General features: G+C 46.7%; 3 protein-coding genes across 5 annotated transcripts; 1 reads left to right on the forward strand and 2 right to left on the reverse strand.

Moving 5' to 3' along the window:
* Positions 1-1,614: 1,614 nt before the first annotated feature.
* Positions 1,615-8,994, reverse strand: LOC112890073 (probable glutathione S-transferase DHAR2, chloroplastic). Of its 2 annotated transcripts, none has more exons than XM_025956919.1 (7): positions 8,606-8,994; positions 7,087-7,177; positions 6,832-6,975; positions 6,275-6,392; positions 4,650-4,790; positions 2,983-3,096; positions 1,615-1,959 (listed from the first exon to the last, which is right to left on the reverse strand). In XM_025956919.1, the coding sequence occupies exons 1-6, from the start codon at positions 8,817-8,819 to the stop codon at positions 3,010-3,012; spliced, it is 795 nt and encodes a 264-aa protein (XP_025812704.1). In that variant the 5' UTR covers positions 8,820-8,994; the 3' UTR covers positions 1,615-1,959; positions 2,983-3,009. The 2 variants fall into 2 exon arrangements, with proteins under 2 accessions (XP_025812704.1, XP_025812703.1); XM_025956918.1 differs by having other exon boundaries at positions 1,622-1,962.
* Positions 8,995-12,233: 3,239 nt separating this feature from the next.
* Positions 12,234-18,227, reverse strand: LOC112888457 (urea-proton symporter DUR3). Of its 2 annotated transcripts, none has more exons than XM_025954678.1 (5): positions 17,629-18,227; positions 17,349-17,547; positions 14,587-14,694; positions 13,794-14,456; positions 12,234-13,702 (listed from the first exon to the last, which is right to left on the reverse strand). In XM_025954678.1, the coding sequence occupies exons 2-5, from the start codon at positions 17,535-17,537 to the stop codon at positions 12,470-12,472; spliced, it is 2,193 nt and encodes a 730-aa protein (XP_025810463.1). In that variant the 5' UTR covers positions 17,538-17,547; positions 17,629-18,227; the 3' UTR covers positions 12,234-12,469. The 2 variants fall into 2 exon arrangements, with proteins under 2 accessions (XP_025810463.1, XP_025810462.1); XM_025954677.1 differs by having other exon boundaries at positions 17,349-17,564.
* Positions 18,228-20,983: 2,756 nt separating this feature from the next.
* Positions 20,984-22,027, forward strand: LOC112889719. The gene has a single exon (XM_025956479.1). It carries the CDS (start codon positions 21,055-21,057, stop codon positions 21,655-21,657), a length of 603 nt encoding a protein of 200 aa, XP_025812264.1. The 5' UTR covers positions 20,984-21,054; the 3' UTR covers positions 21,658-22,027.
* The last annotated feature ends 406 nt before the right edge of the window (positions 22,028-22,433 follow it).

A 22,433-nucleotide genomic window follows, 5' to 3' on the forward strand; every position in this document is an offset into this window, starting at 1 on the left:
CATGCCGAGCCCCCTTGATTTTCAGGCGTACGGTGCCGTCACGCAAGGTGCAACCTCGCGTCGCGGCGGCACAAGGGAAGACGAGCATAGGGGACCATCATGTCATGTGGCTTGCACAGCGGTCGCGTTATCAGAGAGTTTCTGGCACTGATAAAATTCCTTTTTGTATGCCGTCATGGCACCTGTGGGACGTGAGAACGCACGAGCTTGGACGTGATCTCTTCGGCGGAAAGCGAGATGCTCCATGGGGATGCTCAATCAATGGAAAAACTCGGCGATCAAATCAATCCATGGTATGGAACCTCGACGATCAATCGCGTGACGTGTGACACGTTCCCGGGGGGCGCCGATTTCCCCACCTGCACCCGATTCTTACCGAGACGCCCGGTGATCCAACAAGAACAACCGCTAGCGAGCTAGAAGCTCAACAGAAGCAAGCAAGACGATTGATGGAAACGCAGCAACATGAGACTGCACACGAACGAACGTGACGGAACAGTATGGCAACTCGAAACGCGGCGCTCTGCTGGTTGCCAGTGCGGTGCACGATGGGAGCACCGGAGCGCATCCGTTGATCCCGGCTCGCTTCCACAACATGCCTGGATGCAACACGCGCGCGGCCCGTCACACGAGCCAAACCCGGCAGAACAAACCGGAGGCATCAGGTGTTGCGAGCTTTGGTGTGCGCGAAAGAGGCGCAGAATCGTTGTTGTACGCAGCGAAAGAAGGGCGTGCGCAGGTGAACTGACGTAAGGGCTGTTTGGAGCATCGCCTAACCCGCCACGGCGCGCCACACTTTTTCCGCCGCAGGTGTGGCGGCTGTTTTGAGCGCCATAAGTTAGGCACGCTGTGGCGGGTTAGGCGGCACTCCAAACAGCCCTGTAAACCGCGCCTCGCACCACCCAGAAAGAAAAAAAAAATGCGAAGCGGCGAGTGGAGACGCAGGACGACGCACCATCCTCCCCAGACGGCCACTACCTCCAGTAACGTTGCGAAAACATAATTGTGACAAGTGACCAGCGACGACCGACGCACATGTAACAAAAGAGAAAAGGAACATAGCAAGCATCCTTTCGAGATATCACCTTATCTTATGTGCGGGCACTCTTTTGGTCGAGCTGATGCGAAGGCCGGAGTTGAGAGCGAACGAACCTGCTTACATGGAACGCACACCGGGTTCCTTTGGCGTCAACTCTGCGCAGATCTCAGGCTTGTGATAAGCAGTAGTCAGATCAGAGAGATATGAACAATCCACATGCCAAACCTCTGCTGCTATTGTGTTTCCCATGCATCACCTACCACGGGCATAAGCGTGACGGTTGGAACTTCCACGCCTCAAATCATGTATGCTGAGTGCAAAGCTCTTGTCAATCACTGCAGGTTCAGTGTCCCAAGTGTTGCAGAAACAGTGACGCTTCAATGAACGCATGCAAACGTTTGGATAAATATATTTGGAGGTTTGTAGCTTGAAATCAGCCGAAAGGTATCACTTTTGGTGGGACCTTGGATTAGGATGGGCCAAATGATTGTAACCTTGGCTCCAACATTCAGTGTTTCCGCAATTGCATCCTTAAATCACAAGGAACGGCCATAAGTACGTAATGAAACGGGTAATTCTTTGTTTAATCTTTCATGATTTCACCAAGAGGTTGGTCAGCACCACTGATCATTGGTTTGGAATGTTTGTTAAACAAACGTTGCTATTGTGCATTAAACAACTACACAACAACTCCCCTTTGTTCAACAAAATGGAGGTCGACAATAATGGTCAATTCCATGAGAGATCTCTGATTTTTATTGACATTGTCTATGTCACACAGGAAGCAAAGGAGATCAGATATGAATAGCTTGCATGCTATGCTCTGGAAAATTCCAATAAAAACCCAACACCTTTCATGTACAGACTTAATTAACACATGCGACGGACCTGTGCATCTAGATCCTCTGATAGCCACGTCTCTCCTAATACAAAAGAAACATAACATCACATGATAAGCCATTTGGTACAAGCCAATTAGCCAAAACAGCATGTCTCTATTAAAATCAGTTATACATCACGTGAAACTGATTTAAGCAAAGAATGACATCACATATCTCTATTGCAAACAGCAGAATGGTAGATTCTCACTTTCCAACAGACATTCACTACCAGCTCAGATGGAGTGTCAACTGGCAGGGTCCATTGAGAAGGATACAGAAGATAGTACTGTGATAACTGACTTGGGGAAATAGAAATATCTTGTGGGTTATGGTTAAATGCAGACATGTTTGCACACAACCAAACTTTACTTTGGTCCCAAAAAAAAAAATCAAACCTTACTTTAACAACTAAAATTGGATGATCATAATAGCAAAATATTATGTGATGGTCTGGCTGCGATGATATTATTCAGCATCATCAAAGAAGCCAAACATCATGATGTTACTGTCTTCTATTTAGTTTCTACATATGAATAAGTTGAGCTGACGCCAAAGTTCAGAAAGGGAAAGCAGTATGAACTATGACGATATATTGGTTGCTGGGCTTGGTTTAGGAGGCCCATAACAAGTTCACAACAGTTGCAGAGGTGCCACTAGCTTCTAGCCTAACGTAATTTAGAAATTAAAGGCCAAAGACTAAACCGCTACACAAAAATTTGGCCATCGTTAAGCGGGGGAATAACTACTATTGGAGTACTCTTAACCATCAACAACAGATATTAATGTTGTATAAGCAAGTAGCAGAAATGCCCGCCCAATAACATTATAGACTGTTCGCTACATATGTTTTTCCTCAAAAATGTATTTTACACATAAGATTAAATATTGTTTTTGCATATAATTAGCCAATAACAAGCCTGCCTCCATACTTCTAGTTTTATGACATAGGTATGAACCGTGCATCCTATCATCATTATTACCACAAAAGCAATAGCAGAACAAGCAAATCTAGACATGCAAATGTTCTTTCTTCTACAACGAGAATATATATATGCAGTTTACCTAAACTTGTTACTTTACAAATGTGATTTAACCCATGACTTTTGGGCGCCATCCAGCAATTACATCCTCTTGCAGAGCTCGAGTTTTGACAAAAGAATCCATTGAGAAAATTGACTGCAAAAGAAAATTCAAATGTTCCAGTAAGGATAGAGTGCCCAAGGCCAACTCCTTAGGAAGATGTCAAACAAATGGAAGAGATAAAGTAAACCATATGAAATGATATCTAGCTGCAAAAACATTTTATTCTGGAACAATAGATGGCTTCATGGGCAGCAGATCATGGATCTTGTGCCCCGTCCCTTTCCCTGGTGCCCAAAGGAAAAGCAAATAAACATATTGTTCTAGAAGCTCTCACAGAGAACACATGGATTTCCGATTTCTGAGCTACAACGGGCACTCTCGCTGAGGGTTATTGCTAAATTCCTTGAGCTACAGGACGCCCTTGCTAAAGTGGTGTTGTGTGGCGTTTCTCCGTCTCTGGTCAATATACAGCTGAGTCAAACTATGAAGGGGTTTTCCCCAGGGCTCTATTATTTTTAAACCTGGGAGCGCATTTGGAAATCCTGGGAGCCAGGCAAGTGCCGTTTCTTCATGTGGCTGGTCGCACATAACAAGAGCTGGACCGCTGATCGACTTGCTAAATGGGGCCAGATGCACCCTGATCGCTATCCACTTTGTGACCAATAGGCAGAGTTGATTAATCACCTACCGGTCGCTCATGTTTTTGCTCATCAATTTTGGTTCGACTTATGCAAAAGGTGGCTTTACATAGCCTTTCTCCGCAGCCTGGAGAACTCTCCTTTGATGATTGGTGGGCTAAAGTTTCTGCACAGGTCGATGGCCAAGTGCGGCAGGATCTCAACTCCATCGCCATCTTAGGGGCTTGGTCAATTTGGAATCATAGGAACAGATGTGTCTTTATGGAGCCTCTCCAAGCCTGGTTGGGGCCTTGATGTTTGCTAGTGATGAGATGAATTTGTGGTGTTTGTCTGGGGCTAGAAGTATCTCTCACCTAATAGCCCTAGCATCTGAAGGAGGTTAGATTCTTTGGCCAAGATTGTTCTTGTTTTATAGTCATGGGCGTGAAACCTAAGAATCTCTGGGGTGTGTGGGTGTGTTGTAAGGGTTCTACCCTTGCTCTACTTCTTATTTAATATAACAATACACAGCTATCCTGCGTGTTCAAGGAAAAAAAATATCTAGCAGCAAAAAGTACTATGCTCTCATGCCTTGCTAATACTTCTATAGGAGTTCATGGTGATTTCCAGTGGTGTATGTTGCATTATGCATGCAACATAAGAATAACCAATTTGCTGCTATTTAAGAACTGGGATAGTCGAGTTAAAATGGACTTGGATTCATGAGTCATCTCTTAAGCTCCCCAATCGCCCACAAAATAGTCAGCTTCTTTTTTCACTCCCACAATATGTTTCTTCAAACATGAACATATGAACTACACAGCACAAAAATTTCATGCAACTGGTAGAGCACTTGTGTCTGCTGTTTAGGCGAAGGACAGAAAGGAGAAATTAATTGAACCTAGAACAGCTACCCTAGTTCCATGTTCCTTGGATCGACCTCAGGTTCAAGTACAGGTCAGTCTTAAAGAAAAACCAAGTACCAAAAAGACGAGAACAAAGTTTCTTGCACAAAAGATGACAATGTACCTTCATGTATTGTTTTACATGTGAAAGTGAATCCAGAACAGACCAATTCTTGTAGTGACCCAGAGCTATCTCCATGTGATATAGTTTAGGAGCCAGAGAGAGATCAGCAGCAGAAATTGCTCCTCCATTAATAAATGGACCCTGGACCAAACAGCATCTCAGAATAAGAACATAGATAATTTCAGATGAAGTACACAGAAATGGATATTAAGTTATTAAATAATAAAGCATACTCTAATCATTAAACCCACATAAAAGGGTTCTTGTGGAGTAAACAACACATTTCACACAAACTGAATGTAATTTAAGGTTTTATATAACAAATTCATCTTAGCTGATAAAACTTGCTAGACTGAAATTGAGTTAATTAACAAACACTCAAGGCTGTTCTACTTCTAATTACTAATGGTTCGCAAATGATATCATGATATTCCATATTTGAAATTTAACAGATCTATATAAGAACTGATGTTATATTAAACAAACTGAGAACCATGAAGTGATGCATTTGGTTTATTGAAATCTAAAATAGCCTAACATGTGCAAAAGGTAACTTTTGCAATCACTGGAGGGCAAACTACAGTTTAGATGACCAATAATTCTAAGGAACCATACAATTGTAAGTAATTCAGGATTAGTAGTCAGTTTTTTCCTAACTTCGAGCATGCACTGAAACAAGTCATTTTAGAAGCCAAATTTTGCAGCTGGTATCATTGGTCACAATGTAGCTTTAACCATTTTAGCATGTAATGCAGCAGAATATGAAGCAATATTAGTGTCATGTCAGGGTGGCAACGGGGTGGGGCAGGTTGGGGACACAGCTCCCGTCCCCGCTCCGATCCCCGAGTCTTGTTCCCCGCCCCGGCCCCGATACGCTCAACGGGGGGAAATCCGTCCCCGACCCCAGCCCCGATGGATCCCCGGTCCCTGCGGGGCCCCGCGGGGGAAGGTGCCTCGACTCTCGAGGACGACCGGCGAGGAGCAACGAGGAGGCTAGCGGCACGGGCGTGAGGAGGCTGGCGGCGCGAGGAGCAGCAACGGGATGGCCGGCGAGGCGCAACGAGGGCGCGGGCGGCGCGGAGGCTGGTGGCACGAGGAGCAGCGTGGACGTGGAGCAGCGGGCAGCGCGGAAGCCGGTGGTGCGAGGAGCGGCGAGGGGACGGCCGGCGAGGGCGCGAGAAGGCTGGCAAGGCGAGGGCGCGGTGACTGCTGGTGGCTGGTGGCGGCCGCCGCCTGTTTGCTGCAGTGAGGAGCGGGGTGGGTGGTGATGGGGAGGAGGATGATGAGCTGAGGACGGGGCGCATTAGATACATGGGACATGAAAATTTTGGATATAAGATGTCAAAATGTGCACCAGCTGTTGGGACTCGAGAGGGATGGCCACACATAAGCCAAAAAAAAGGGAAAGGAAAGAAAGAAAAGGGGCTACACATAGTATATTTTTTTCAATGCCTGTGACCAAACACATGGTATAATTCATGCAACACTGAACAGGGGTTTCTGAAATGAGTATGGATATGGCTAGTAGAAGGGCCTATAGAGATTAGGTAATATTGCAGCTCATAAAACCATGGTACTAGTTGGAAGCAGTCATGTAACATTACAATTGACACTAACCCACTTACATTATCCTTTAGATAACTATCAAATGAAGTCAGCTCATCAAGTAGTGCCTGTTCTGTTCCATCACTTGGATCTTTGCTTTTGAGGAAACCGATGAAGGTGGAAAATATTTTTGACCCTCTGCAATGAAATTTATTGAAAATAGTTATGATGCCGGTCCTAGCATTACTGCCAAGTATTAACAAAACAAAAGGAAGCTACCAAAGTTGTAGATAACTCCAAGGTACAAATCAAACAACATATCATGTAGGATGTGCCAATACAAACACTGATTTAATGGATAAATACCAGGTCAATTAGTCACAATTTATGGACAATCACAAAGAATGGCTACAGCACAGTTACATTAGGTGATGCAGAAAGATGAAACGTAATATTTTGTATGGTTAGCCATACATAGATGCTCTTAAAAAAGAATGAAACAGATAAGGGCAGAAGAGAGGAATTAACACAAAATATGCATGGATGGCTCACCATTCAAAACAATAGTGCTGAACAGAGAGCCCTTGCAAGAAGGTAAAACAGGGTCATTCATTAGGGCACTGGAAAAATCACATACATTGAAGCTTTGTCTGCTGGAGTTGCCAAGGGTGGTTCAGGGTACTTCTCCTCTAATGCTTGTGTTATAACATCGGAATCAGCGATCCATTTGTCCTCAAGCTTCACAATAGGCACCTTACCTTCTGGATTGATTTCAAATAACCTGACAAAGCAACACAAGAATGGCGATTCAGGGCCATCGAACAATGAAGCCGAGAAACATCCACTAATAATCTAAATTCAGAAAGGTTAGTCTCAAATTTCAGAGAGGTACCAATCTGGTTTATTAGCTAGATCAACTAGCTTTAGATTATATGGCAGATGCTTCTCCTCTATTGTCAACAAAACCCTTTGTGTGAATGGACCTGTGGTCAACATGTGAAATAAATGACAGTGTTTCAACAATCAGACCATAAAAACTTGCAATAGCCATAAGTTATGGTTACACTTCTAACTTCAGTGAAAACATGATTCACACTCTTCCATTCTGGGTAATATCAATGCTGCCCACCTGTTTTTCTTTAGTAATTAGTATCAATCAGATGTTAATATTAAAGTGACGTTGCAAACATTTAGTTAGATTAATGAAGTCACTATTAATATGATAAATGGTGTTCCCTTGAATACTATGATCTGTAATATGCAACTGGTAATTCCCCTGCTCGAGCTAAACATGTAGTAGAAACTGCAGAGCAACTTTTGCTATTAGCAGGCAAATGTAGATTAGAAAAACGATAAAACCTAGTTTAGTTTATTTCTGAATTCCGAGTGCTGATAATTCTATCACAGGAACAGGTAATCAATTGAAGCTAATACTCCCAGTATAAAGCATTTTTATTCTACACAGAAAAGGAGAAGTTTCACTCTTAGTGTGATCATCACATACTATATTTTATCAATCCTTATAAATGGTGTAAACTCACAACAAAAATTATCAAAAACGGATCACAATGCTAAGTTATTAAAACTTAAGCATAAAGAGAACAAAGCATGTACCAAATTCAAAGCCCAAAACTTTTTTTTTCCCATAAACACTTAAACAGATTATACGGTCGTGGAAAACTTAAAGAAGGCAGCACAGGAGGGTGGAAGCAGCATTTAAATTAATTAAGAAATCGAACTCCAAAGATCACCTTAACATGTCCATCTCTTAAAACACTACAACAATATTAACACCCACTGGCTCCAAACGCTGACGAAACAAATAAATCAACCTTCTCAAATGAAAATTGATCATAAAAATACACCTTGGGATTTTGCAACGCAGTATGGTTGGCTACATGATTCACAGAACTTGCACGGTTTATTTTGTTATGTAGATGATGGCTCGAACAAGGACACCAAGTAAACACATTTTGTTGCAAATTGGATAAGTGCATATTGGTGGATGTTTTTTTCCTTCAAAACAATTGCTGGATGAAAATTAGATTGTCAATCTGTCTAATTAGCTAAAACCTACTACTAAGCTACCACCATGCATTTCACTCCATCCTAGATTGTTTTAGGACATATTACGTGTGTTAATGTGTATTCATAATCATAAACCACTCATGAGTCATGATAGCAACATGGAAATCAAACTTGCAAACCTACCATCACTCTAAAATTGAAAGTGAAACGTTCAAGCTAGCGTTCGCGGATCAAGTCTTGACGCAGAAAATTAAACTCAGAATAACTCCCCGAATCCAAATAGCGGCCACCACAACCTGCATTGTCAGTTCAGCTACTACCCCGCGTTCTACTGCTACAAGGAGCCGCGCGCGCGCACGAACAGGGATAGATTAGGAGCTCACAGTCGCCTAGGCGACCCGGGACGGTGATGGATTCCTTCGCGCAGACTTCGAGCGGCTGCGCCGAGGCGCGGGCCGCGAACGCGCGGCGGAGCCGCGGCGCTGCAGGCAGGAGGCGCCCGCAGCCGCGGGCGCGGCGGAAGGTGGTGGCGAGGAGCGCCGAGGATGGAGCCGCCGTCGTGGCGGCGGCGGACGTGCCGCGGAGGAGGACGGCCATGCCTAGCTCGCCGGAGCGGGTCGGCGCGCGGGGGAGAAGATGCGGCTCGGCCACGAAGGGAGAGCGCGCGGCGAGCGGCTGTGGCCCGGGAGCGGAGACGGAGCAGAGAAGCTTATCTTCGTGGACGTGGAGCGCGTGCGTGCGTTTCCAGAGGCTTCGTGTCGCGGCCTCTGGTCCCGAGCCGGCTCTGAAGGAGACATGATGGTTTCGGCCAGATGGGGGAAGACGACGTGTGGAGAGAGCACTTGGGCCTTGGGCCTCAGGGAAGTGTTTTTTTTTTCCCTTTACCGGCTACGGCCTATGAGCAGCATTTGCAAGACATTTGGTTCGAGTCTCGTATCCGCAGGACCCGCCGTCTCTGCAAACTCTAGTTCTGCAGCATTGAAAAACGATATCGTAGATATCGGGAATTAAAATTTGTATCATTATAAAAGCGAGTATAAAATAGCTTATTTCATGCATATGTTTCCACTTATTCCAGGGAAAAAAAATTCTCGCCGCAACATCGTTTTATGTTTCATACAACATTGAAGATGCATTCCCTTTGTGTGCTGACCAAGAATTTTTACAGGAGTTCAGTTAAAACCATTGTAACATCAAGAATGGACAATTTCAACAAGTCATCTCACTTTTAGCAACAATATCAAGACATAGATTCGACGAACCACAATGAAACAAAAAGATGAGATAGTCGAACCAAAATTTTGCAACATCCCAAATCCTTTGTGATTTCCTATTCCTTCTGTCTTTTGGCCCTTGAATCTAATCACTGTCTACCAGCTCCGACAGAGGGTCGCTTGATCTCGCAAATTTGCTTTGAAGAAATAAAATAGTTAAGATGGGCTATCATAGAGTACTAGATGAAGGAACACTACAAAATATGAACCATTCACTGATTAATGTGTCATGAAGGAGCATTTGATGTAGCGAATTAATGTGACATGAAGGAGCACTTGATGCAATTAGCTTTTATCAATGTGCACTGGCTCAGGTAGGAGCTTCTTCAACAATGTGTCCAGCACGAGCGGATCTAAGATTTGAACTTTGGGTGGGTCGGGGGGGGGGGGGGGGGGGGGGGGCGAATCATACAAGCTAAAGCAGCCTAATATGGATATACTGAGAGGTCGCCCGGGATGGCGCATATATATATACAGCTCTCATCATCAAGACACATCCTTCTTTCTTATGATTACTCCCTGCCACTTCTTGTCCATGCCGGTCTAAGAGGCTCATCATTCTTCAAGATTGTTGCCAACGGGCAATCAGCCAAAGATTCACAATACAAAATATTTCGCCCAAAGAACTTCACCAAGAAAATTCATTTGTAGATAATATTCCTTTAGTGTTTGCTATTAGAAAAACTAGTATGGGTGGTCCGCGCAAATAGCGCAGGAAGCTAGTTTTTCTCTTTATTCTTCCATCTCCAATTTCTAAATTTTATGCATACACGCACCTATATTGTCGATGATGGCTGCTGTATCCTTTTCCTCATCATATGACATGTATGGGCTCTACAGATTTACTATTACACCTGGCAAGGTACAACTTTCTTCTTTATGTTCGCCATCCTCTATGATCGACGTCACTCTCTCTCTCTCTCTCTCTCTCTCTCTCTCGAAATCTGACTCATGTTAACTTTTTCTCTACTTTATTTTACTCATAGTTTTTGCCTTTAAACTAATGCTATTAAATTGTGCTTCTCCATAGCCATGCTAATGATTTTTTAAGTTGCTAACACGCTTCCTAAATTGCACATTAACGACTTGTTTGGTTGGGCCTTATCTTCTTCTAAAATTGCTTTAGTTTTGGCTTCAATGGTGAAACCATATTTTTCGTGGAGTCAAAACTGCTTTTCAAAAATATTTACTAAAGTAGCTTCTCAATGGTAATATGGTAATTCTAAGAACACTTTACAACTTAAGGGGTGAGGAGAAGCCGGTGAAACCATTTTTTTTCTCCTCCTCTCTTTTTAAGCCATTTTGGGATTTCATTTGAGTTTCTTGGACGAAGCCATTTTATAATGATGTATTTGGTAGAACTTTACCGAAACCTATTGGAGAAGCCCAACAAATAAATCCTAATAATCGTCAAGGTTACTTCGTTATCGTCGAAGGTATTGGTGTTTGAGATATTGATAATATGCTATAGTCAAGTCACTACTTAACTTCTGATACATGATGATTGATTTGTAACAATTAATATTTATTTATTTATTTGTAACTCGATCGGAAGTAGAAGCATGCATCTTTCTAACATTTTCCAAATTAATATCATAGGAAAATTGAACGTTAAAAGGTGGCAATTGCCATTACGTAGTTGTTATACTCTGCACTGCCGGAAAACTGCTAAGCAAACCGCACACATATGTAATTATGTAATTGAGATAATGGTCAACTTATTATAAAAGAAGAAAATGAAGTTGTCAGTAGTGACAATAATATAAAAAAAATTGGTATCTGTGCTCTTTATTTAAGCAATTTTCTTCCAAATATTATTGAAACTAAATAACATTTTTAAATTTTTCCTATAATTTAGTTATTTATTTACTTGTTTATCCGAGATGATTTTTGTCATATTACAACGACATATATTCACGTATCGGTTCCTGTGCATCACATTTCAAATATGATTGCACTAACGTGTAAGAGTGCACTTAACATACACAACGAACCTATATGTCTCTTCGATCAGATAGCCTTGCACGCATCTCATATCGCTCGATCGCCTTTTGTTACGTTCCACAAACTAACCGGCCGGACACGTCTTATGCCTCCGACATCTTTGGTTTCGGTTGGGACAGCCAGACGGTGGCGCCACATCCTACGTTCTGTTGCTTGGCACTGTCATCCAGGTCTTCTAGAGGTAGCTAGCACTGATGCTATTCCTTCGATCTAATAACAAAAGTGAGATGCAATCTTAATATCATGCTTGACATCTTTAAAATATCGCTCCTCATCTTTAGCATCTAGAATTTTTTTATTTTTCTAATTCTGAATTTATTTATTTACTAATAGTATTTGGTTTGGACTCTTTGATCATATTCTAATTTTTATTATTTTTTAATTCCAAAATTAGCTATTTAGTATTATTATTTGATATGAACTCTTAAGTTAGTTTAGACCGTTAGATCTTCATAAAATCCAACGAACGATGCAAATCCTTCTCTTTTTTAGATTAACATGGAAATTTCCAGATCCTCTCAGCGAACGTGGTGTTTTTTTAACACGGTTTAGCTCTTGTAATCATAAAATTTTTCTACAACACAAGTACGAGTTGCAGATTTCAACACCATCACGTGATTAGAAAAGCCAAGGGATCGCAAGCTTGTCGGAGCTAAGGAAAAAATGGTGGAGAGAGAAATTAAAGGAACAATGCAGGGGAGATCCAAGAGATATAAAATTGAATTACGCGTCATTTAGCAAAGAAAACGAGCAACCCAGACATTGCATATACACAACAGACAGACAAAACTACTGTAAGTACAAACAATCGACCAAGTCTATCGATGTTCAGTACAAGACTTATTGACTGTACAAAAACACGACGCAGCAGGAGATACACAAAGCTAGCTGCTGCTAGCCTGCTACTGAATGTGTGTGGATCATCGATACTGAAGAACAGTGCTAGTATTTGATCTTGATCAGTTGATCTTAAGCATGGGGAAGATCATCTCCGTCGTCATTGGCGACCGTGGACGGGTGGGTGCCGGACGCAGGATGATGCGCCATCTCCATGGCGCCAATGCCCTTCTTCTGCATCTCCTGGTAGCGCTCCTCCGCCTCGGGCATGGCCTCCATGATGGCCTTGAGGCGCAGGTTCATGTCGTCGAGGCGCTCGTAGACGGCGTCGCTGGTGAACATGCCCTCGCACACCTTGCAGATGGTGTCCCAGCTCTCCACCAGCGGCAGGAAGATGATCACCGCCGACCCGACGGTGCCCCACGCGATCGCGACCGCCGCCCACAGCGTGAAGTAGCCGGCGCTGTACTTCCCCGCCGGCAGCGACAGCACGGGCCACAGGACCACGATCACGGCCGTGAACGCCACGCCCCACTTGACGATCCACCGCTTCGCGCGCACCAGCCGCTCCTCCTTGAGCTCCTCCGCCAGCTCGCCGTCGGCGGCGACGCTCTCCACAGTGGTGATCTGCCGGCTGCTCTCCCAGTCGTAGTGCTGCGGCCACGCCAGGCTGCACGCAGCGTGCACCGCCCCGCCCAGCAGGATGGACACCAGGTTGCCCGCCAGCATGGGCGCGTTCCGCCCGGTGCTGTCCAGGTCCACGCGCCCGTACTGGACCTTGGCGACCGTCAGCCAGACGGTGACGCCGAGGGCGCAGCCGGTGACAGTGCCGAGGATGGCGCCGATGGCGTTGGCCTTGCTCCAGAGCAGCAGCAGAGCAATGGGGATGACGGCGGAGCCTATGATGACGCCCATGGCCAGGTACATCCATCCCAGGGAGACGCCGACGAGGTTGAGGATGACGGCGAGGGCGCCCATGAGGCAGCCGAACGCAAGGACGACGGCCCTGGACACGCGGAGGATCTGCTTGCCGGTGGCGTCCGGGTTGATGTAGGTCCGGTAGATGTCGTAGGTGCAGAGGGAGGAGACGGCCACAAGCTCAGCCGAGCCCGCCGAGGTGACGGCCATGAAGAGCATGGTGAGGAGGAGAACGGAGCCGGACTTGCCCATGAGCGCCGTGGCGGTGGCGGGCGGGACGAGGCCCTTGGCCGCCTCGGCTGCCGTGATCGGGAGGTCCAGGGCGAGCGCGCCGAGGCCCAGCGAGGTTGCCAGCGAGAAGGGCACCGCGAACCACACCAGCCCGCCGAGCAGGTACCCCTTGTGCGTCGACGATGGCCGGGCGGCGATCGCGCTCATCCAGTAACCCTGCACCCCATCGCATAAATGAATTTGGATTGGATGCATGCCATCCTGAATCGAAATAACCGAATCGAAGAAAAGTGCCGGCCGGGCTTACGTTATCGACGAAGACCGTGCCGAAATTGCCGACGATGTTGATGATGCCGAAGACAAGACCTCCGGAGCTGAGCATGGTGAGGTAGGATCCCTTGAAGTTGCCGTGGACGGGGCCGCATGCCTGGTCGGAGTGCGAGAGCGGTGCGGAGCAGTCCCGCGCCGCGCTGGCCACGGCCGTGAGGTGGTCGTGCACCACCCGCGGGCTGCCCAGGCGGCTGCTGGAGGTGTACACGAGGAAGACGAAGACGACGAGGACGACGTGCACGACGACGGAGTGGATGTAGCTGGCGAGGAAGGTGGCCTTGAGCCCGCCGGCGAGCGTGTACACCACGACGCCGAGCGGGATGAGGAAGCTGGCGGCGTAGACGTTGATGCCCGTGAGCGCGTTGGCGACGGCGGAGCCGCCCAGCAGCAGCATGGCCGTGACGATGACGTTGGTGGTGAGGCAGAACACCAGGAACACGGCGTGCGCCGCGCCGCCCCACCGCGCGCGCACGATCTCGCAGACCGTGTGCGCGTTGGGCGCCTTGCGCTTGATCTCGATGGCCATGACGCCGAACAGGAGCACCTGGATGGTGGCGCCGCTGGCGTACCAGAACGGGCCGCTCACGCCGTACTGCCACGCCACGTTCGAGCTCTGAAGGATCGTCGCCGCCCATGTCCACTGCTCGATTCGACAATGCACAATCCATCAATCCATTCCATGCTTTCATTAGCTACTAGTTCCAGCTGAAGACAGACAGATCAAGCTAGGGAAATTGATCAGCAAGTGTCAGTAAAATCAGTGTGTGTACCTGGGAGACGATGACGCTGGCGATGAGGCCGGTCTTGACACTACGACCTGCCGTGTTGAACCACTCCGAAGTGTGCTGCGATCCCACATACCGCTTCTCTAGCCACACCTGCGGTGCAGGGGCACTCACAGTTATAATCCTACACTGCGACCTAGCATGCCTTTCGTATAGGAATCTCCTTTGGATTCAAATAATTTGGAATCTTCTTAATTTCTTTCTTTTGTTCTAAAGGGGCCCTTGGATGGAAGTATGGAACACATTAATTAGAAAAAGGGAAATACAAAAAGGAATTCCTTTGTGAGGTTGTAAATGGAACTAACCCTTCCATGTGAGTTCCAATTAGAATTTCAAAGTTCGGAAAAGTCGAAAGGCTCTTAAAACTTCATGAATGACAATTTGTGGCTTATTTGGAACATAGGAATGAGGACTGGGGACTCAAAAACATAGGAAAAATATGATATAAGGCGCTTGGAAATAAGAATTTTTTTTGAAAACATGCCATGTAAGAAAATTTTCTAAGATATGCTGTTTACTTAAGTTGGAGGTTGAATTACGGAACATGGCAAATATTAGTCTTCTTTGAACATAGGAATGGGGAAAATATGAATTAAAAACATGCATGGTTTAAGGAATGCAAGTTAAACTCAGATAGTTGTAAAGCATAGGTCATATGCATGTTGTAATACACATACATAAATCACTGCTTTTTTCGTTCAAAAAAAAGAAGTCAATCTTTTCTGATTTCTATTAATGCAATTTCACACTGATATGTGTCATTCTTCTGAAAACTAATGTTACCATTTTTACCATGATCAAATATATATGTTCTATAAACCAAGTATAAAAAGTGTTACATCATATAGCGTATATGAAGAAATGAGGAAATTCAGTAATACATCAATTTATTCATCAATGTTCCAGTAAATGCAACTTGAATTAAAAGTAGCATAGTATATTTCCTTAACAAGAGCATACTAGCTGCCTCCAGCGATAAAAGAGTATCATTTTGATTGTATATATGTGGTGAACACATTTAAACTTTAAGATCGATATACTTCTCAATAGTTCTATGGTATAACTGAATTTATTGTAAAAAGTGGTTCAAAAATATTCCATTATTTGCTATGTTTTATATTTTACATTCAAAATATTCCAATACTTGTGAAGTAATTTATCAGTCATCATATCGTTGTATGAACATTACCCTTCTTTAATTGGAGGGAGTATATGTGCCTAATATGATTATTAGTACTTTGGTCAACTAATTAAGCATAGAGATGATAGGCATAGATACTCATAATAAGCTGAAAAAACTTCTGAAAATTGCTATGTAGGGTAGGAAAAGTACATAGGTATACAAAAAAGTACTTCACATATAACTAACTTTTAAAATTCATTACGGCCAAAAATCTGTTGTATTAGGCCCTTCGATATATAATGTTTCACCACTAAAATGACTTTGAGCCCTATATCCTGATTGTAAAATAGCTGGATGGGTCAATATTTTGGTTTGATTTCTATTTGGTGTAGCACAAAGGAAGGCCTATTGTTTTAATTTGGCAAAGCAATTATGTGCAACAATTCTGAATCATGAGTAGGAAGTTAATGCTATATGCAATGCATAATTGCTGACAGTGTAGCAGGACAACAAACAAGGGCGAAGCTAGGACTTTAACTATGCTGAAAGCTTTAGTAAATATATAAAACGTATAGTATTATATAGTGGAAATTAACTAATTGCTATTATTTTTTATTCTTCTTGGTGCAAAATGACTATTACTCCTACTCATTACATAGTGACAATACAAGGATATATGATCATTCATTCATGTGGTCCTATCATTTTATATTAGTATGAGTTTAATTATATCTATGCTCCCAGTTGATAGTCATGGACTTTGACACATAAATCAATTCATAATTACACCAATAAAAAGGAACTACATGCGTCAATTTTATTTGTCTGTAACTCTCAAAAGGGACGGCACAAGGATAACTGTGTGATTTCAGTACGCCAGCTTCAGCTTTCGTTTTCATAAAGCAAAGTCGAACTTTGGTTAAATCTCTTATATATACGGATAGTGGCATGGTGCCTATGCATATACCATGTTGACTGTTGCTGAAAGAAAACCCAACTGTCACTTAAGAAAATAAAAAAAGTTCAAAGTCAAATCCGGCCGCATGTGCAACTCGGTATGTTGTTCAATTCTGCACACATGATCCGGCCCTTTTTAGTAAAACGGAATCTGGCCACACAGAATCATTCTATTTCTCGCAAGTCAACTGTTCATTTTCCTAAGTTCAAATTGGAAAAATTCCTTATATTAGTAGTCGATTAGAGTTTGGTTTTATGGCTGCAAGAATCTTCATTGCATCTCCCGGCCCACTATTTTGTGTTAGGTGTGAAAAAACACCATTTAAGTATCTAACTACCTAGCTAGGTAACCTGTTTCTCATGCAGATTGCTGAGTAGTACGACTTTAATTACAGAGTTTTACCTTGCAAATTTACGCTCTTACTAAATCGTAAAAAGAATCTACCATCAATCATGCATGGTAGCAAGCAATAATGCATGGTCATTTGCGTGTGCAATGCATATACGTGCTACTGTTCTATTGGAAATCTGCAGTCAGTATGTTCAGACTTCAGAGTCTCAAACAAGACTAGAGCAAGAAGAAGAATCAAAGCGCTGGAGTGTGGAGTCACGCATGAGATGGAGACGTTGGTGTCTTGGTGAGCAGGATAAGGTAAACAAGTAGTACCAGGAAGGAGGTGAAGAGCGCGAAGAAGGCGCCGAAGCCGAGGACGACGGCGTACCCGACGGCCTGCGCCAGCACCGGCTTCCCGCCGAAGAAGCTGCCGTCGCGGCTGCACACGCCGTCGACCACCGAGTAGTACTCGCCGCCGAAACCCAGCCCCGGCGGAGGGCATGCGCCGCCGCCGCCAGCCATCGTCTTCGATCTGTGCAGGAACGAAAACTAACGCGAAGAGATAGGTAGGCCGCAATTTTGTGCGACAAACTGACAGAACAATAAAGCGTACCTCGATCAGGTCCCCGGCGAAGAGGGAGTGAAGACGGCGGCGGCGGCGGGCGGCGGGAGGCTCGAAGTGAAGCACCGCGACGGAAGGAAGAATCGTCGTATATAAGAGACAACGGCCGCGCGCGCGATCGCTGTCGCGAGCACCCGCCAACAACTCCCCAACTGGGAGATTCTTTGACTCGGCTGATACTGTTTTCCGAGCTGTTATTATTATTTCCGTTGAGAGAAAAATGGGAGCGATCGAGATCCCCGATTCCCGCTGTGCAGGGGAACGGTGGGATCGATGTGTAGGCGCGCACGAATCCTGAAGCGCCAGCCGCGTTCGCACCAGCCGACGTCTCCGCGTCTCGCCGTCGCCGGAGTTAGGACAGCAGCGCCGGGCCCGGGCGCGGCGGTTGCGGGGAGAGGGCTCTGCGGTGGCGCGTCCGCGGGTCCGGCGAGCGTGGCGCCGCGCCATCGCCCCGTTGCTCGGCCACAATCCCACTCGTACCTCCATGCTGCCAACGATACCCAGCGCCGGCGGCGCGGCGCGGCGCGGGAGGTGGTGGGGGCTGGGGAGGAGGGGGCTGCTAATTGCAGACGTGGCGGCGGGCCGGGGGACGGAGGTGGTGGCGCTGGTGCCTGGTGAGAAGGATGGAGACGCCAGCCACGCACGCCTAGCTCCCGCGCAGCCCCATCGGGGAGGGGGAGAGCACGGCGACGGCGAGCGCGGTGGGAGCCGGCCGCCGGGGAGGTGCCACAAGCCCACAAGTCCATTGTCGCGGACGTGTTGGGCTGGGCCGCTTGCGCGTCGTTGGCCAAGCCCGTCCTCCGTGCACCTCTCTGAACAGGCCGGGAGGTTCGGCCCGTGGTGTGGGGAGGAGGGATATACATTTCTTTAAATGGCTACGGCCTGTGGGCTGCGGCTTCTCTTCTCCTCCTCTGCACGCCTCCATCCGATGGCTTCCTGGGCCCTTTAATTTTTCCGTGCTCAGAGCGCCAGTCAGCACCCAGTGAGCCCGTGAGTCATGCCGGTATGGATAAGCTAGCTGCCAGCAGCAGCTTGGCCATCTCCATCTGCATGCGCTCTTGGATTGGACCACGGCCGGAGGAGCGCTGGCCATGCATGCGAGCAGCAGCGAACTGGTGTGTACCACCGCGCGCCAGGGACAAGACAACGGGGCCTCGCGCTCGACGATTGGGCATTGGGCTAGCTAGCTGGGCCCGACTTTTCAGGCCTGGGTCGATCCTGACTGCAGCAAGGGATCAAAAAAGATGGCTGCGCAAAAACCAGGGCACCCAACGCTATCCGTAGTCCACCACGATTGCTTACGAGCAATCCGCGATACCGACTTGCGCCCAATGCACTTTGAAGTTACAGAGTCTAATTGGGCGATGGGCAAACTGGGTTTTTTTACTTTTTTACTAACCATTTCTCGGCGAAGTCAAGTACAACTCAACTCCCATTTGTTTAGCTTACTCTATTGAGACTGAGCTGTCCCTAAAAGAAAACACAGAGAGAGACCCAATTGGTTGGAGTGTACTTTACGCCTTATTATCACAAAAGTTTTCGAGGGAACTAGTTGTAAACAACACCATGTATTATTAGGTTTATAAATGCCCAGATAGTGTTGGAATATAAAGTGAATTGCCTATATTTTCTCGTCAACTTAAGCTTTGGTTGGACTGATCGATGCATGCACCTCAATGCATTGATAGCACGGTTAAAGTAGGAAACGATCATGCGCCAATTCTCTCCTGACCGTCTCAATTGTGTTGGCCACTTACTCAATAGAACATGATACCAATGCCAATACGTGGTGATCATTAGACAGAAAAAGGACCATGACATACCTCAACATACTAAAAAAAACCAATTAATCTTAGTGAACAAAGGACAATAGTCAGTAGTGGACGCCATACACGCCTAGGGTACGAATTACTATTTTACAACACACGGTAAATGGCTATCAATACAAGAACATTTTTTATCGGCACAGATCCATTATATTGCACTTCCTCTATTCCAAATTATAGGTTGTTTTAACTTTTCTAGATAAATAGATTTTGTTATTCATGCATCTAGATATATTATATCTCTAGATACATAGTAAAAATGATATAGTTAGAAAAGCTAAAATACCTATAATTTGGAACGGACGGAGTATCTTCACTTCTTTTATCGTGTACTAAACAAAGGCACAAGCACTGACTAGATGGATTAACTAGAATAACAAGGTTATAGCGAGATGGTGGCCATGTTGCACGTAAAGGCGCAAAGCCAATATGGGAGATGATGAATTATCTTCATTCGTGGAAAAGGTGCTGTTGGTGCGTGTGGATTCCAGTCCAATGTCTAGCCACATCGTCTCCCAATCAGCAAGAAAGAAATCGCACACGTTTCCGCTCTCCGTCTGACGCCCTCACGACCACCCTTGCACTTGCACCTAACGGGTAGCACGTAAACTGTAATGCATGCATAGAAACATTCCGTGTGTGTTATTGAGTTTTACCAGGCATAGTAAGTTTTTTCTTACAAAGCTAAGCTACTTGTGACATTATAAACTCCTCTGATATTTGTGACACATTATGACGAGCAAGTAGCAGTAACTATAACTTCAGTGACACTTCTTATAGAAGCATCTCCAACAGATTACTTATCTCTCTTTTCAATATTAAAAAATATATTTTGGTAATTGGAGGTGCTCCAGCAGATTACCAATTCAATTCCCAATACCTAAAAACTTATGAAAACATACCTCCCTCCACCCTAAATGAAGGGAATTTATCCCTCTACCCTATCCTCATATTTTTGGTGATTGAATTTTGTTAGTCTGCTGCAGCAACTATTATAAAAAAATACAAAAGTAGCTATTGGTAGTGGAGAAGAAGTGTACTTTGGATGTGATGTATGAGTAATCGATTGGAGATGATCTATATAATTTTGATCTGGTAACAAAAACACTAGTCTTACAAAAACCTACTCCTATAGTTGCATCTATATTTATCATCCGACAAGAATCGTTTCAGCGATTGAACTAGCTCCGTCTCTCTCACAACCACACAGAAAACCCACCGGCCATTGGCACGGCGGCATCTCTTGCCCGTCCGGCCGTCCCCAAGATGCCGCCGTCGAGCCAACCTGGCGCCAACTGACACCACCCGATGCAGCGGCCGCTGACCTCAGCACTCCCTCCACTGACAAGCGGGCCCCACAAGGAGATGCCCCACATGACGTAAGCAGAGGAACCCGAGGAAAACACCGCTCCCACGGGCCCCGCGTGTCGGTGGGGATCGCATCGCCGAGGCCGGCGGTTATGTTTTAATCGCGCCCGCCGGAAACCGCCCTCCCCAATAAAACCCGCGCGCCCCTCGCCTCGCCTGCCCCCGCGCCGCGCCGCGACGCGCACCCCGCCTCCCAACCCCACACCACACGCCCCTAATCGCCATGGACGCCGCCGGCGGGGGAGGCGCCGTTGTGGCGGGCGGCGGCGCCGACGAAGCAGACGCCGCCTTCTTCTCCCGGCGCGGGCACCGCTGCTGCGGCTGCTTCTGGGCACCGCCGTGGGCGGCGGCCTCCTCGCCGTCCCAGTCCCCGCGCGCGCGCCGCGCGGAACCGGCGGACGAGGAGTGGTGGCACCGCGTCGGGGACGGGGCGGCGTCGGGCCGGCGCCGGTGGTGGCGGCGCGGGGTGGACGCGCTGATGAAGGTGCGGGAGTGGTCGGAGCTGGTGGCCGGCCCGCGGTGGAAGACCTTCATCCGCCGGCTCCGGTTCCGCCGCGGCGGCCCCCGCCACGGGGCCGGCAGCGGGAAGCTCAATTACGACCCGCTCAGCTACGCGCTCAACTTCGACGAGGGCCACGCCGCCGCCGCCGGCGGCGGACCCGAGGGCGGCGACTACGCGGGGTACCTCGACTTCTCCGCGCGCTTCGTCGCGCCGCCGCCGGCCTCCGCCAAGTCATCCATGGACCTCGGCGGCCGCGACGCGCCGCCGCTGTTCCTCCACCAGGCGCACTCCCCGCGCACGCCCCCGGCCGCGGCGAGGGGCTGACGTCGGCGCGGCGCCCGGCGTAACCGCCGGCCCTGGCTTCCGTGCCATTAATGGGGCGGTGCAGGCGATAAGGGGGGAGGGGAGGCCGTCGCTTTCGTCCTCTCGGTCGTCCAGTTGTGTTGCTTTTTTGCTTGTGATGATGATGGAGGATGGTGTCCATAGGGAGGTCCTTATTAAATTTCTTTTTTTTCTTGTCTTTTTTCGCGTGTGATTTTTGTAAAATAGATTGCTACTCTATACCGTCCAAAATTGTCACCATAGCCATAGAAATTGTTCATTCTTGGAGGAAGAGATGAAACAAGCACAGAGCATCATGTTCTATGATCATCCACTGTCAGAAATTGAGGTGTAGTAGTTTAAGATGTCATCAGTAGTGCGTTAGTTTTGCTATCTTGATATGCTTTTGTAACGGCAACTCTTAGGTCCCATCTCCATCCGAAAGGCCCTTTTAATCTTTGCTGAACCATATGCCACAATTGACCGGTTGTCCGGTTTCATGAAAAAATTCCTTTTTCCATGGTCTGTGCTGTATAAGCAGGGCGTTGGACGGTGCCACGGCTGCATCTGCTAGTTGATACCCACACTGTGAGTCTGAATCTGGGCATTGGCGTTGCCGACACCGTCCGTGCAATCGCATCGCCCATGTCGCGCACGATCCCATGATCTCGCACCTTGGCATGCATCTCGAGCACACATGCGTGCAGGGTGGTCTTGGTCGATCCGATCAGGAGCCAGGCCCGAGCAACAGCCAACAAGTGCCGACCTCGCCGCCGGTC

Source organism: Panicum hallii, chromosome 4 (assembly GCF_002211085.1).
Source record: "Panicum hallii strain FIL2 chromosome 4, PHallii_v3.1, whole genome shotgun sequence".
Taxonomy (NCBI): Eukaryota; Viridiplantae; Streptophyta; class Magnoliopsida; order Poales; family Poaceae; genus Panicum; species Panicum hallii.

Bases quoted from the DNA above. Each gene is read 5' to 3' on its own strand.
- LOC112888457 (XM_025954677.1), bottom strand. From the start codon at position 18,123: ATGGAGGTACGAGTGGGATTGTGGCCGAGCAACGGGGCGATGGCGCGG. The intron at 17,565-17,628 runs GTACGCTTTATT...TCTTCGCGTTAG, and splicing joins TCGCCGGGGACCTGATCGAG to TTTTCGTTCCTGCACAGATC. The intron at 13,703-13,793 runs GTAAGCCCGGCC...GATGGGGTGCAG, and splicing joins GCACGGTCTTCGTCGATAAC to GGTTACTGGATGAGCGCGAT.
- LOC112890073 (XM_025956919.1), bottom strand. From the start codon at position 8,819: ATGGCCGTCCTCCTCCGCGGCACGTCCGCCGCCGCCACGACGGCGGCT. The intron at 6,393-6,831 runs GTATGTGATTTT...ATTTCATTGCAG, and splicing joins CCAGCAGACAAAGCTTCAAT to AGGGTCAAAAATATTTTCCA. The intron at 4,791-6,274 runs GTAAGTGGGTTA...TGTTTGGTCCAG, and splicing joins ATAGTTATCTAAAGGATAAT to GGTCCATTTATTAATGGAGG.
- LOC112889719 (XM_025956479.1), top strand. From the start codon at position 21,055: ATGGACGCCGCCGGCGGGGGAGGCGCCGTTGTGGCGGGCGGCGGCGCC.